This window comes from Mus musculus, chromosome 12 (assembly GCF_000001635.26).
Source record: "Mus musculus strain C57BL/6J chromosome 12, GRCm38.p6 C57BL/6J".
Taxonomy (NCBI): domain Eukaryota; kingdom Metazoa; phylum Chordata; class Mammalia; order Rodentia; family Muridae; genus Mus; species Mus musculus.
Window position 1 is genome coordinate 54,002,805 of NC_000078.6, and position 12,806 is coordinate 54,015,610.

At 42.6% G+C, this 12,806-nt stretch overlaps 1 protein-coding gene across 25 annotated transcripts in view; it reads left to right on the forward strand.

Annotated features, from left to right (window-relative positions):
- Npas3 (neuronal PAS domain protein 3) overlaps nt 1-12,806 on the forward strand; it is an 824,148-nt gene that overhangs the window by 754,779 nt on the left and 56,563 nt on the right. For all 25 annotated transcript variants that reach the window (XM_006515941.3, XM_030246748.1, XM_006515942.3 and 22 more), the window contains one exon: nt 649-767. In XM_006515941.3, coding sequence (XP_006516004.1) covers nt 649-767 — 119 coding nt within the window. The remainder of the gene's footprint in view (nt 1-648; nt 768-12,806) is intronic.

Consider the following 12,806-nt stretch of genomic DNA (forward strand, 5'->3'; position numbering starts at 1 on the left):
ATGAAACAAACACTTAAAAAATAAAATCAGAAGTAGAAAAACAGACTCTGCTGTTTGGCTGACAACTGGGGCAAAAAGCCATTGTGATGAGACTTTGATTGTTTGCGTAGTTTTTCTTTCTCTCTGCCTGTCCATCCCATTCTCTTACCTCCATCCACACTCAGATGAGAAGATCCCATGCTTCCTATTCACAATGAAAAGAATCAACTGAGAAGGATGTGGGAGGAGCAACAAGCAGGGCCTTGTCCCTGTTGCCAGGGCATCCCTGCCTAAACCCTGTCCCTCCCATGGACACTTAGGCCCTTCCCTTTCAGAGCACTGCTTCTGAGCATGGCAGCCAATGCTCAAAGGAAGCTTCACTTACTTACTAATAGACCCCACTCAGGAAGAAGCAGCAAATTAAAAAAACCTGAAAAGCTCTTGCTAGAAACTGGAAAGGAGTTTCTTTAGATGCCTTAATTTTTCTTCTTCTTTTTTTTTTCTTTTCTGCAAAGTAAACATTTTCTCAATGAGGTAAATTGATTACCACACTCTCAACACCCATCAGTCATTTATTTTTAGTGAACTCAAGGGTTGCACCTGAGCAGCATCTCTGGAGCGCTGTGCAGAGACGGAAATCACACGTGTTTGTGTTTTTCTCTTCCTCAGTGGAGACGACCAGCCCTAGTCTGCTAACCACGGACAACACCCTTGAACGGTCCTTTTTCATCCGAATGAAGTCTACTCTGACCAAACGTGGAGTCCACATCAAGTCATCTGGGTATAAGGTAAGCTGGGTTTGGGAAGGGAACACAGCCAATCTGAGGCAGTTTACACTGAGTTTCGCAACTGCTTTGGGTCCATATAGTTAACACATGGGACCTGGAGTGCTACACAGCGTAGGCCCCCTGGCCAGTTTGCAGCCTCAACAGAGACATCTTTAGACCCCCTCCTTATCCCTTCAGACATAGCTGGTGCATCAAATGTCCAAGCTCCTATCTTTTCTTCAAGCTACTAGTTATACCAGGCACTCCAGCACCTGCTAGGAATTCACACTGGTGGAGAAGGAGAGTCAAATTCCTTTCGGTCCTGCAGGTAATTGTTCTAGAATGGTTGCTATGAGAATCTCCCTTTTCTCATATTCCCCTTAAAATGTCCCCTTTCTCTGAAGTGACTATCCCAGCCAATAACATTGACACTGAGGAGGAAAAGACAAGAGGATACCCGGGCCTGGCGGCCAGCCCTGACCAGCACAGTCAGAAGGCTTATCAGGCTCCAGGTTCAGTGAGAGACTCTCTCAAAAAATAAGAGGGCAAGCAATTGAGGAAGATGCTGGACAGCAGACTATGGTCGACACACCCAAATACACTCATCCAACCACACACAGACACACACGCAAATCAGGTTGAATCTTAGAATCTTTTATTTTAAAATTATGATTCTTGGACATTAGTCATACTTAGGCATCCACAGAAAACTCAAAACTACACAGTATTATGCACATATTCCTCATGGGCAGAGATCAAGTTTGGAGTCATAATCTACACAACATCATCATTTTAAGGCGGAGGATATCTCAAGAAATCCCAACATTCTAGTTACTATAGCAACATAAATTAAGAGCTACAACATTTATGAAATGCCTTTAGAAACCTGAATCATACACACACTTACAAAACACTAACCAGTCTCTTAAACAGCATTTATTGTACATCGGAAGGCAAACACAAACAGAATGTTAGCATCAGTGTGCCCGCATGACCTGCTCCAGGCTGAGACGTTAAAGCTTATCTGTGTTCTTTAGGATGACGCCAGCATTGTTGGTGGTGCTAACAACCATTACTGACAGGGTTTAAAACCTTTATGTAAGTCATCAAAACACTACCAGCTGTATAAAGTCAGAGGCGTGCACTTTCATTGACATTAATTCTTTAAGGGGGGGAGGAATGTTTTAAGAAAGGAGGTGGAAAATCCTTCCCAGGCCGACCTTTAGCTGAGCTGTCCTACAGTCTGAAAGGCACGGGAGAGGCAACCTTGACCTTTAGCAGGGTGCAAAGCAAAGAGAGAGCAACCGGTCAGTTCCTACAGTAGCTTCCCCCATGGACAGTTATTATACGTCAGTGCATTGTCAAGGAGAAAGACAGACCTAGTCTTCAGGGTAGTTGATGCTTCCCTGTCTTGGCGAACGGTGTGCATTTACTCCTTATTAACCGTGGGCATTAGCACATTTGGACTCTCTAAGTAGACTACAGATGTGAGATATTCTTTAAGTGCTAGAAAGGGTCATTCTTTGCATTCCAGACTTGGGAGTCCAGGGGTTTCCTTTTTTAACTCTTTCTTTCCTGCCTGCCAGCATCCTTTCTCATTCTTGCTGGTTGGTAGTGGGCGTATCACAGGCAGAAAGCAATGGTTAGTATAATTCAATATCATTGAGTAATTTAAGGTTTTGAAAAACAAAATGATTTCATACTACAGACTATAGTTTACGAAGCTCTTTGGATATTTGATCTGCAAAAAGAATGGCTATAACAATAATAAGTATGGCTATAACAATAATAAGGACAAAGAGTTTGTCTAGGCAACAGACCAAGCATCTCCTTAGGTTGTGATTGGCCATCTGGGTGCCTCAGTACGGCTACATTTGTTGACTGAGCTGAAGTTAGACTTGTGAACACCATCCGTTCAGCAGAGACTTTTGAGCTCCCAGTGTGGGACTTGTTTTAGAGTCTACAATCCCAGCATCAAATAGTACATAGTCTTTACTTTCACAACATGGGAGTGGGGAGAGGACTGTATCGAGTAATAAAGCAATGATTTAGAGGGTAATGAAAGCAAAAGGAACAGCAGCCAGCATCTTGGAGCCCTGTGAAAGGCTGGGTAAGCTTAGCTCTCACAACTGTCCTAGAAGAGAGTGTTTGGACTGGAAGAAACTAAGGGTGCAAAAATGAATTAGCTGCCCAAGGTCACGTGCTGACTCATAACCCATGCCTTTCCTCTGACCAGGCTACACTACACAGTGATGGGAGGAAATGTGAGCACCAGACACCACTTTAGATAGGAGAGGTCACAGGAGGCTCCTCGAAATTGGTGGCACTGTTGCCTATACGTCATGAATGAAAAGGGACCTCACATGTACAACTGGGAAGGGGGAGATGTCCAAAAAAACATGAACCTGGGATTAAAGGCTCCTTACTATGAGAAGAGAGAGAGAGAGAGAGAGAGTTGGCAAGCAATTAGGAACAGTTCTAGAACCTGTCACCTCATGAAATATCAGAGTGCCTATCTCACTGCGACATACCTGTGAGGAAGTCTGTCTCAAGAAACCATGGATATCTCTAGCAAGTGTCATGTGCCCCTCCTCAGATCTGCTATCCACAACCATTTTATCCACCCCCTCAAAGATGGATAACCCATCAGGCTCAGCCTTGCCCCTTCTTTGTAACAAATATTCCTGATTAATTCACCTTGTCTGAAAGTTAGGGGAAGGCCCAGCAAGAGCCTGTGACACAACACAGCTGAACAACATCCCTGTTTATCTGTTCATTCTCAGTAAGTAAATCTAGCAGCTTATAAAACATTCCAATAAAACTGGTAATCACCCACCACCACACAATAAACGCAATAAAAAGGAACTGCAATGATAATTTCTCTGTACTTCCGATATCCCTTCTAATTTATTATCATCATGTACGTGTTGGTTTTCCCATAAAGGTCCACAAAAGACTGTCTAGGTCAGTGTATTTCTTCATTTTTTTTCTATGACCTTGGACTATGGACCCTTCTAACGTTCTCCAAGACTCCATCACTTGCAGTTGTCAGCGTAGCACTTACAGTAACAAAAGAAGATACCAAATGCCATCTGAGTACAAGGAACTGTGTACTTATCAGTAACAATACACACTAGTCCACAAAGGAGCACTATTTTACAATCTCCTCCGTGCAGTCTGCATACTGTATGCCCAGTTTGAAGACCATAACACTGAGGCTTTCACAGGTAGGCTTCCGCCCTATGCTTTGGGCAGCTCTTAATCAGCTGCTGGGGAATCGGAATGAAAGCCAGGCAATTAAGTTCCAGAACTGGCCCTCTGCTTCACTCATAAAGAATGCAGACGACCTGGCATCACTGAGATGGTGGGACTCCATACATGGTCCTTTACATTTTTAAAAGGAGAGCACCTTGCCTGAGACCTTGCTGGTGTGACTTACAATGTCCCACTGCTCTGAGGCACCAGGGTACAGAGAGCCTAACAGACCCATCCTCCTTCTCAGGGCCCACATCCTGATCACAGACAGGGCATGCGCCCCTAACCTGGAACTCCAAAGTTTGAAGCATCTGACCAGCAGCACAATGCCACAGTGAAAAATTCCACCCCTGACTCCATCTGCCAGGTCATAGTCAAAGCACAGATCGTACTAAAAATAACTCATAAAACTACCTCCAGGCTTTGTGCACAAGGTACATATGAAACATACATGAGTTTTCAGGTTTAAACTTTGGTTCCATCCCCAAAATTCTTGTCATGTATGCAAACATTTTAAAATCTCAAATGCCTTTGGCCCCAAGCCTTTCAGATAAGAGCTACTCAACCTGGACCTCATAACCAAGAATTCTAACCAAGAAGGGCCCCTTGAGTCTCCTGACTCAGGAATGGAGTATGGAGGCTTCACTTGCCACACCCTAGACCTCAGAGAATCGCTCTAATGAAGTTTTGTTCTTTCAGTCATCGTCCGCCTTGAAATCCACAGTAGCGTGTTATCTGGTCAAGGCACTTTTTATGCCTTAGGGGCCTCCCTGTTGTTTAGGTCCCATTGTTGGCCACATATCTTAGCATAACACAGCTCTCATTTAAATTGCCTTGCATCAATATTCTGCCTTCTTGATTAGGTCTATGTCTGGGGGAACTTACTAGGTAGAGCACATGGGGCAAAGGAGATATGTAATCAGGGAAATTATGGAAAGGAACGCTAATTGGGTCGCCTCCTTAGCTTAGCTCCAGTCTTTGGAGGATAGCTTCCGTGGTCGTCGGTGTGGAATTTCCAGCTTTCTAACCTACTCCCGCATGCCCACCAGCACCTCGGTCATCTCCGGAATATTTATCCCAACACATTTTAATGTCCTGACTCTAATAGCAGAGCAGAGTCAGGGCATTAAATAGAAACAGACACAGAGAGTCCCTACCCCATTGCATGCAGTACTAAGAGTGTCCTTCACTTCTTCTCAAGAGTGAAATCTGCAGTGACTGCTGACCCTGTATGGCATGTACTCAGGGACCACGAAGAGACCTTGGGGGCAATTCAGGGAAAATTGTAAACTCCAACAACCCTCATCTGGGATGATTCAGTACCAAGGTGTTGGACTAAATGCTTGAAAGACCATATGGGCTCCTTAAGGTATAAAGACTCCGAACGAGAGTAATTCACTGGCTTACTGCAGTGGCTCTCAACCTTCCTGATGCTGGGACCCTTTAGCACAGAGACTTTTCTAGAAAATTATAGAATTATCTCATTGTTACTTCGTAACTATAATTTTGCTACTGTTATGAACCATAATGTAAACATCTGACATGCAGGATTACTGATATGCAACTGTGAAAGAGTGGGTCAACCCCAAAAGTGGTCCTGACCCCCAGGTTGAGAACCACTCTCTGGTTTATGGCGCCTGCTGATAACTTCCATTTTACAAACTTCTAGTCTTAAAATGTATAGTAGCAAAAGCAGCAAATTGGGGTGTGAAATTTAGCTAAAGAAAGCCTTGCCTTCCCTAAACACACACGTAAGTGTCTCTTAAAGTACAAATCTCTCTTGTTCTAAGAGTTTCTGAGAGTTCCTAGTAATAGCTATCCCATGACATAAATGAGATCATATGATCTTCCACAGTGGTTTTATTTCCTTTGGACATTGTAGAACTCTTTAAAGATTTGATGATATGTATGGAGCCTCCCACGGTAAATTCACTCTGCATCGGCAGGTTCTTGAGTTCTTGGGGTTTATCCATTCATCTTGTTACAAAATCCCATTTAATATGAAGCCATCTCAGAACGTGTATTAAAAGAGCGAGTTATGTCTTCCAGAAGTTATTTTAGTACATGCTCACCTTTATTTCCTTTCCCCCTCTCCATCCCATTTACCTACCTAGTATTAGAATCCGAGGGAGCCTTGTACCAAAATCAGCAGCTATTAGACCTCAGAAGCAGAAAACCGTGTCTTCCATTCTAATATCCCTCTTGTAGATAAAGATCATTTCTAAAATGATTATCGCAAAATATTATTTAGAAATATTATACTTGCCGAGCAATGGTGGTGCACGCCTTTAATCCAGCACTCGGGAGGCAGAGTTTGAGATCAGTATGGTCTACACAGGGTGAGTTCCAGGACAGCCAGAGCTATACAGAGAGACCTTGCCTCAGAAAGTCACTGAGAGAGAGAAAGGCAGAGACAGAGAGAGACAGGAAGGGGACTCAGGAAGAAGAAAATAGGACTAGCAAGCTGGTTCAGTGTGTCAAGTAGCTTGCGAACAAGCCTGACAACCTGAATAAATAAATAAATATAAAGAGAATTATTTTCAATGACACCTGCTACTGAGCTCAACGTCAAAATTACATCTAGTTAATTTCAAAGGCTGATGGTTCTTTCTGTACAAACTGAGTCTTGCTTGGATGTTTCTGTTGGTGAGTTTCAGGATGCCTGCAATACTGGCATAGATCTTACCCTGTCAGTCATTTAGAATTTTGGTCCTTGGGTTAATTCTTCAGGAAGATCCATAACATTGAGAAGTCTTCCCTATCCCCACTTCATCCCCACTGGGGTTAGTGCACTGCAGAACTTGGCCAGGTCTCCCCGAACCAGTTTCTATTCCCCAACCTGAATGCTTCTTTTCCGGATCTGCCGTAAGACATCAGATTAGCTCCTAGCAGACCTCATTCCTCCCTGTTTCTCCTGTGTTCTGTTTGGCTCTCTCCCCATGGACTCGGAGACCATTGACTTCTCTACTGCTCATAGTATCATCGGCTGCTCACAGTACCGGAATGCTTATGGAACTGACCCCAGCTTCTCTCCCTGTCAAGCCGTTCTTCCTGAGAACCTTTCCATGGATGTTCTAGCTAGCCCAGACCCTTATCTTTCCTGAAAAGCATGTGGACAGTCATGGTGCTATGGTTTTGACCACGCTGTTATAGCTTTCCCAGAATGCTTCTTGGCTACCTGGGAAACGCTTCGCCACTATGGCACCCACGCCTGACTGCTTTGTTCGTTCCCCCTACTGCATGTGAGAAAACAACCCTCTGTCTCTGAGCTACTGTGGCAGCACACATGCTCTCTGGTGCCTATTTTCTTATCAGTAAAGTGAAGTAGCACGTAATTCGGTGTTTTTCCTACAGATCAAATCACTCAAGCTCAACTAAGCATCTTCGTGCCGTTTTATGAAATATTTTCCTATAATTTCAGTGAATATCATAATACTTCTTTTAGGCAATTACCTCTGATTTCCCAATTTTGAAAGTAAGTAAGTAAAACTGGGGTGGAGAAAGATGACTCGGTGAAAGGCAAGGCTCAAAGAAGTATCAAGATTTCCTGAATCCAAACAACTTCTCCTTTCTAAGACTCCATGGTGAATGCTGGGTATGTTCTCCTTTCTTCCCAAGCTCCCGGCTGCCTCAAGCTGTTATTCAGCAAATGTTTTCTGAATTAAATCGCATGCTTTCTCTTCTTTTGAAACGTGAATGAGGATTGACTATAGTACTGTGTGCCATTTCATATCATCAGATAGCATGAATTAGTGACTTTTATTTGTGTTGGCCAAACTATATAGACATTTACAGACGAGGATTCCTTTGGTCCAAGGATTCCTGCTTCAGTCCACTGTGGAAGTCTTGGCTGAGATGAAACATCACAATCAAAGGGTTTCTTTGGCTTACATTTCTACACTGTAGTCATCTCTGAAGGAAGTCAGGACAGGACCTCTAATACTATGAGCCTAGAGACAGGAGATGCTGCAGAAACTATGAAAGAGTGCTTACTGGCTTATTGGCTCCTCATGGTTTGCTCAGCCTGCTAGAACCACCAAGCCAGGGAACCCACCATGGGCTGGGCCCTCCCACATCAACCTCTAATTAAGAAAATGGCTTACAAGCTTTCCCAGAGCCTTATCTTATGGGGCCGTTTTGTTGATTGAGGTTCCTCCTCTTGTGTCAAGTTTGCATAAATCCAACACAGGCAGGGAAGGCATGGAGGGAGCAGAAAAAAGGACTGTGAATGCCCACTGTCTTTCTCTTCTTTCCCCATTTATTTCATCTGTACACCAGCCTATGGGATGCTGCTGCCTACACTTCAGGCAAAGGTTGCTTCCCGTTGCTCACCTCTGGAAACACCCTCACATACACCCAGGGATCTACCTCAACCTCAAGGCAATTCTATGTCCAATCTGGTTGACAATAGAGATTAACCTCCAGTTTGCTAATCTGACAGTAGCAATATTTAGAGCAGCAGTTCTCAACCTGTGAGTCACAACCCTTTAGGGGTCAAATGACCCTCTCACAGGGGTCGCCTAAGACAATCAGAAAACATAGATATTTACATTACGATTCTTAACAGTAACAAAAATTACAGTTAAGAAATAGCAACAAAAATAATGTTATGGCTGGGGGGTCATCATAACATGAGGAATGTATTAAAGGGTCACAGCCCTGCTGCATTAATTCCATTAAAAGGTTTAGAACCATTGATTTAGACTGACCCTTGGAACAGCTACAAGCCCAAATAACTACATGATCTGGCTTCCATTTCACCATTTTATCTTGAGGAATTGTGAATCTTTCTCAGTATATTACCCAAATCAAAGTGTACAATAGTCCTGTGGACACTAGCTCAGAAAATGACAGGTACAGATTGCATCTCTCTCATTGTCATTTCCTGTTAGTCTGTGGTGATCAGCATTTTCTTTCTTTTAAATGATCTCTGAAAAGCATTTTTTCTGTAATTCTTAAATTTTATGCAATAGGTTTTGATCATATTTTATCCCTCCCAACACCCCAACTCCTCCCTACTGATCCAAATTCATGGTCTCTTCTCTCTCTCCTCTCTTCTCTCTTCTCTCTCTCTCTCTCTCTCTCTCTCTCTCTCTCTCTCTCTCCTTAACATTTATGGGCTGCATTTCTAATTATTACTAGAGTGTTTGCTAGTACCCTACCTTATGATACAATGCTATGACTCCTCAGAAATTGTAAAGAATATAGAAAGTGTTGTCATAGGAAACTGGCTCTCTACTTGCCCAGGAAGTTCACTACATTCAGAGAGCAGCGTTGCATGGAGGTATGCCTAGCACTAGTGGAGGGTGCAGTGTGGCTACAGTTTTGCACTGGGGATTTCTGAGAGCATTCATCAGTTGAAAGTTGCTCTTTCTCCCCATCAAGGATAGACAAGACATCATTGAAAAGTTCCTCTCAGCCTGAGTTTCCCAGATGCCCCGAAGTCTGGACCCATTAGTGCATCTGCTGAAGCCTTTGATTCGGTTCCGTGTTATCGTGAAATGATGGCTACGGCATCCCACAGCAGCCGAGCCGAGCAGAATGTGGCTATCTTGTCAAATCAATAGATGAAGTTTCAGAGAGACCAAAAATTCTGTCAATCAGTTCAGACTTTCTAAGACCGTGCATTTATTGTCTTTCAATCAACCCCGACACCCAGAATAAATTGAAGAAGCAAAAAAAAAAAAAAAAAAAAAAAAAAAAATTCCAGAGTAGAATTTATAGGCAGAGGTTACCCTGGTTTAAGAAAAAAAAATGCAAACAGAACAGAGAACCAATAAAATCAAGATTTCTAAATCATTTTAGTCTCTACTCACCTCTGCACAATTATCGTGCTACGGTTTGTATATGCTCAGCCCAGGGAGTGGCACTATTAAAAGGTCTGGCCCTGTTGGAGTAAGTGTGTCCTTGTTGGAGTAGGTGTGTCACTGTGGGTGTGAACTTTAGGACCCTCCTCCTAGCTGCCTGGATACCAAGGCATGACAGTAGTTCCAGCTTGGGATGTGGCATTTCTGCCAGCACTGAACTCTTTTACCAACCAGAGATATGATCACTAGCCATTCTGCGATGTGTCTAAACCCTAACTATGTCAGTGACTACAACCCAAATGTGCCACTAACCTACAGGTCCTCCATTTTGCATTATATAAAGAAGAATGAGGAGGAAGTAACTATAGCCTGCCTGACTGATGCTGTGCCTTCTCTGGTCTCTAAGAATTTGTAGCACAAACAACAAAAGTGATGGCCACTTTGGAAATGACATCCCTAAAGAAAAGAAAATGACCCTGTCAACGTAAGATGTCTTTAATACTCTTCCAAATTATAACCGTTTCATCACTCTACTCTCAATCTCACAGATGTGTTTATATAATTGCCCCCACTTATTGACAGGGGCTCATAGAAATTAGTTTTTAAATGGACTTGAAAACCAAAAGGTAAACACTTGGTCAATTCATCATTTCTTCCAGGCCAACACTTCAATAGGCTGAGAGTCCCTGCCTCCCAAAAATAATCTCTTCCAATGGCTGGGATAACCGTTTTTTTAAACTCTGCAAATTTTAAGTGCTTGAAGATAAATTACTCCGACCGACACTTAGTACCTCAAAACCTCCCTGATGAGCAGTGATTAAGCACGGAGCTGTGACATCAGGTAACCAAGGATGTGGACTGTATTCTGCCTTCCCAGCTCTTTGACTTTAAGTAGATTATTTGACTCCTTGAAGTTTCCTGTCTCATGAAGGGAAAATGGTAAGAGAACCTCCTTTGTGGGGCTACTGAAAAATTAAAAAAAAAAAAAAAAAAAAAAAGGCATGAAAGTGAAGAGCTTACCATGACTGCAGGTCCCGGGAGCATAGGGAACATGCTTCCCACCCCTGGACCTCACTGAACGTTTGACAGAGGTGAGTCCAGACTACCTAAACCTTCATTTCTTTACCTCTGCATGTACACCTGTAGAGATGGACAGTAATTCACCAGTACCTCTTCAGATCATCTCCTGGAAGTTATATGAGCTCCAGAATAATAAATGATTTCTCCAGAATATAGAAAAGGCATTTATTTCTGGGAAATTTCTCTTTGCTTTAGTGTCCTGAATATTGATTTGATTATAAGGGACAAAATGTGACTGAAATACGTCATCTGTCCCTTTAACAAAAGAAGCACATACCAAATGGTTTTCTTTGGAATTGATTTAGCGTCATGGCAAGACTAATACAGCCCTTTAATGTAAGAAATGTAGTAGAGGCAGGGCTAATTTGATGCTGTTGATCTCTGGAATAAATGGGACTTCTAGGATCTGCAGTGCATAAGGTTCCAAGTTTGATTAGACCCTCTACGTATCATAAATTGAACTCTCAAGGGCAGGCAACTACCACTGTGGCCTAAACCCCGCGGCATCTCCAGGGAAATTCTGTTTGCTCATTCAAAGTAGAGGAAAGGAGCTGGAATCCTAGACTCCAAATCTTCTCATCCATTACCTCTCTGGAGGAACATGGTATCAATCAATCTTTCCGATCTCTGTAAATGCCCTGCCAAACCCCACCATCACTCTAAAAGCATGACCTCATTACAAAGTTCTGGAGTAGAAAGATGCTTATTGAACCAGAATCATCATCACTGTGACCTCTTCACATCCTTCAGGAGTCATAGTCGAGGGTTGCCGTACTGACACGCATTTATGTACATGTGTGTACCTGTGTGTATGTGTGCACAAGGCTTTGTTTTTGTGTTTGTTGAATTTTTTTTTAGACAGGGGCTCACTATACAGCCCTGACTAGCCTAGAACTTACTATGTAGACCAGGCTGCCCTGGAACTCACAGAGATCCACCTACCTCTGCCTCTTGAATATTGGAATTAAAGGCATGTGCTACCATACCCAGTCCGCTTTTCCATTTTGATCTGAGCACACTTGCACATTTTGATCTCTAAGTTGCCATGATGGAGATTCACAGTTAGGCTCGTATAGATTGTCATTTGACTCATAGCAGCATCTCTACCTTCCTTTTACAGGTAACTTTGTGCTAACTTTAGATTCTCCCTGGAATCTGTGTTGTCCTTGGATGTGAGTCTCACCTATATTTCACTGAGATTTCTATCCAAAAAATCACTTTCTTGTCCCATTCCCAATAAAACCTAACTAAAGCATCTGCCCTACAACCTACCACCTGCTCTTCCCTCTGTACCATGACTTCTCAAAGCACTGACCACAACCTGTTGTGTATATTTATTTGCATAGGCTTCTTTTCTTTCAACTCTGATTTATCTACAAAATCCTAGGATGGCATAAAGCACACAGTTGAAATTAAATAAACTTTTCTGTTTCAGAAATAAAAGTGTTCATATATTCTGTTTATGGTTTGTAGTAAGGGCAGTGTGCATCCCTCCTCTGGCTAAGAGTCGCCGTTCTTTAGAAGGGCCTTAGATAGAGTTCAGGATATGTTTTCCATGACCAAGTAATTGTTTAACTTTCCAAGCCCTGATAAGTATAAGTTGACATTTTCTTGTGCCTTTTAAATGTATGCTATACACACTCTCTGGCAAGCATTTTTCATACTTTCATATTTGGTTGTTAAAAATTAACATGTATTTAACTTAAACCCCACTTGTACCCAATTCTTATGGCTAGAGCTCTAGAAGCATAGTCAAGAGATACTTGATTGTTACTTGGTAGTTCTGAATATATTAACATTCCTCAACAGCCCCTTACCAAATGTCCTTCAAACCCTTGAGTCCTTGTAGAAGTCATGAACAGAGTGGCTTAATAGAAGTACATCTAATGGGGTGAGTTAGGAAATCCTACATACCTAC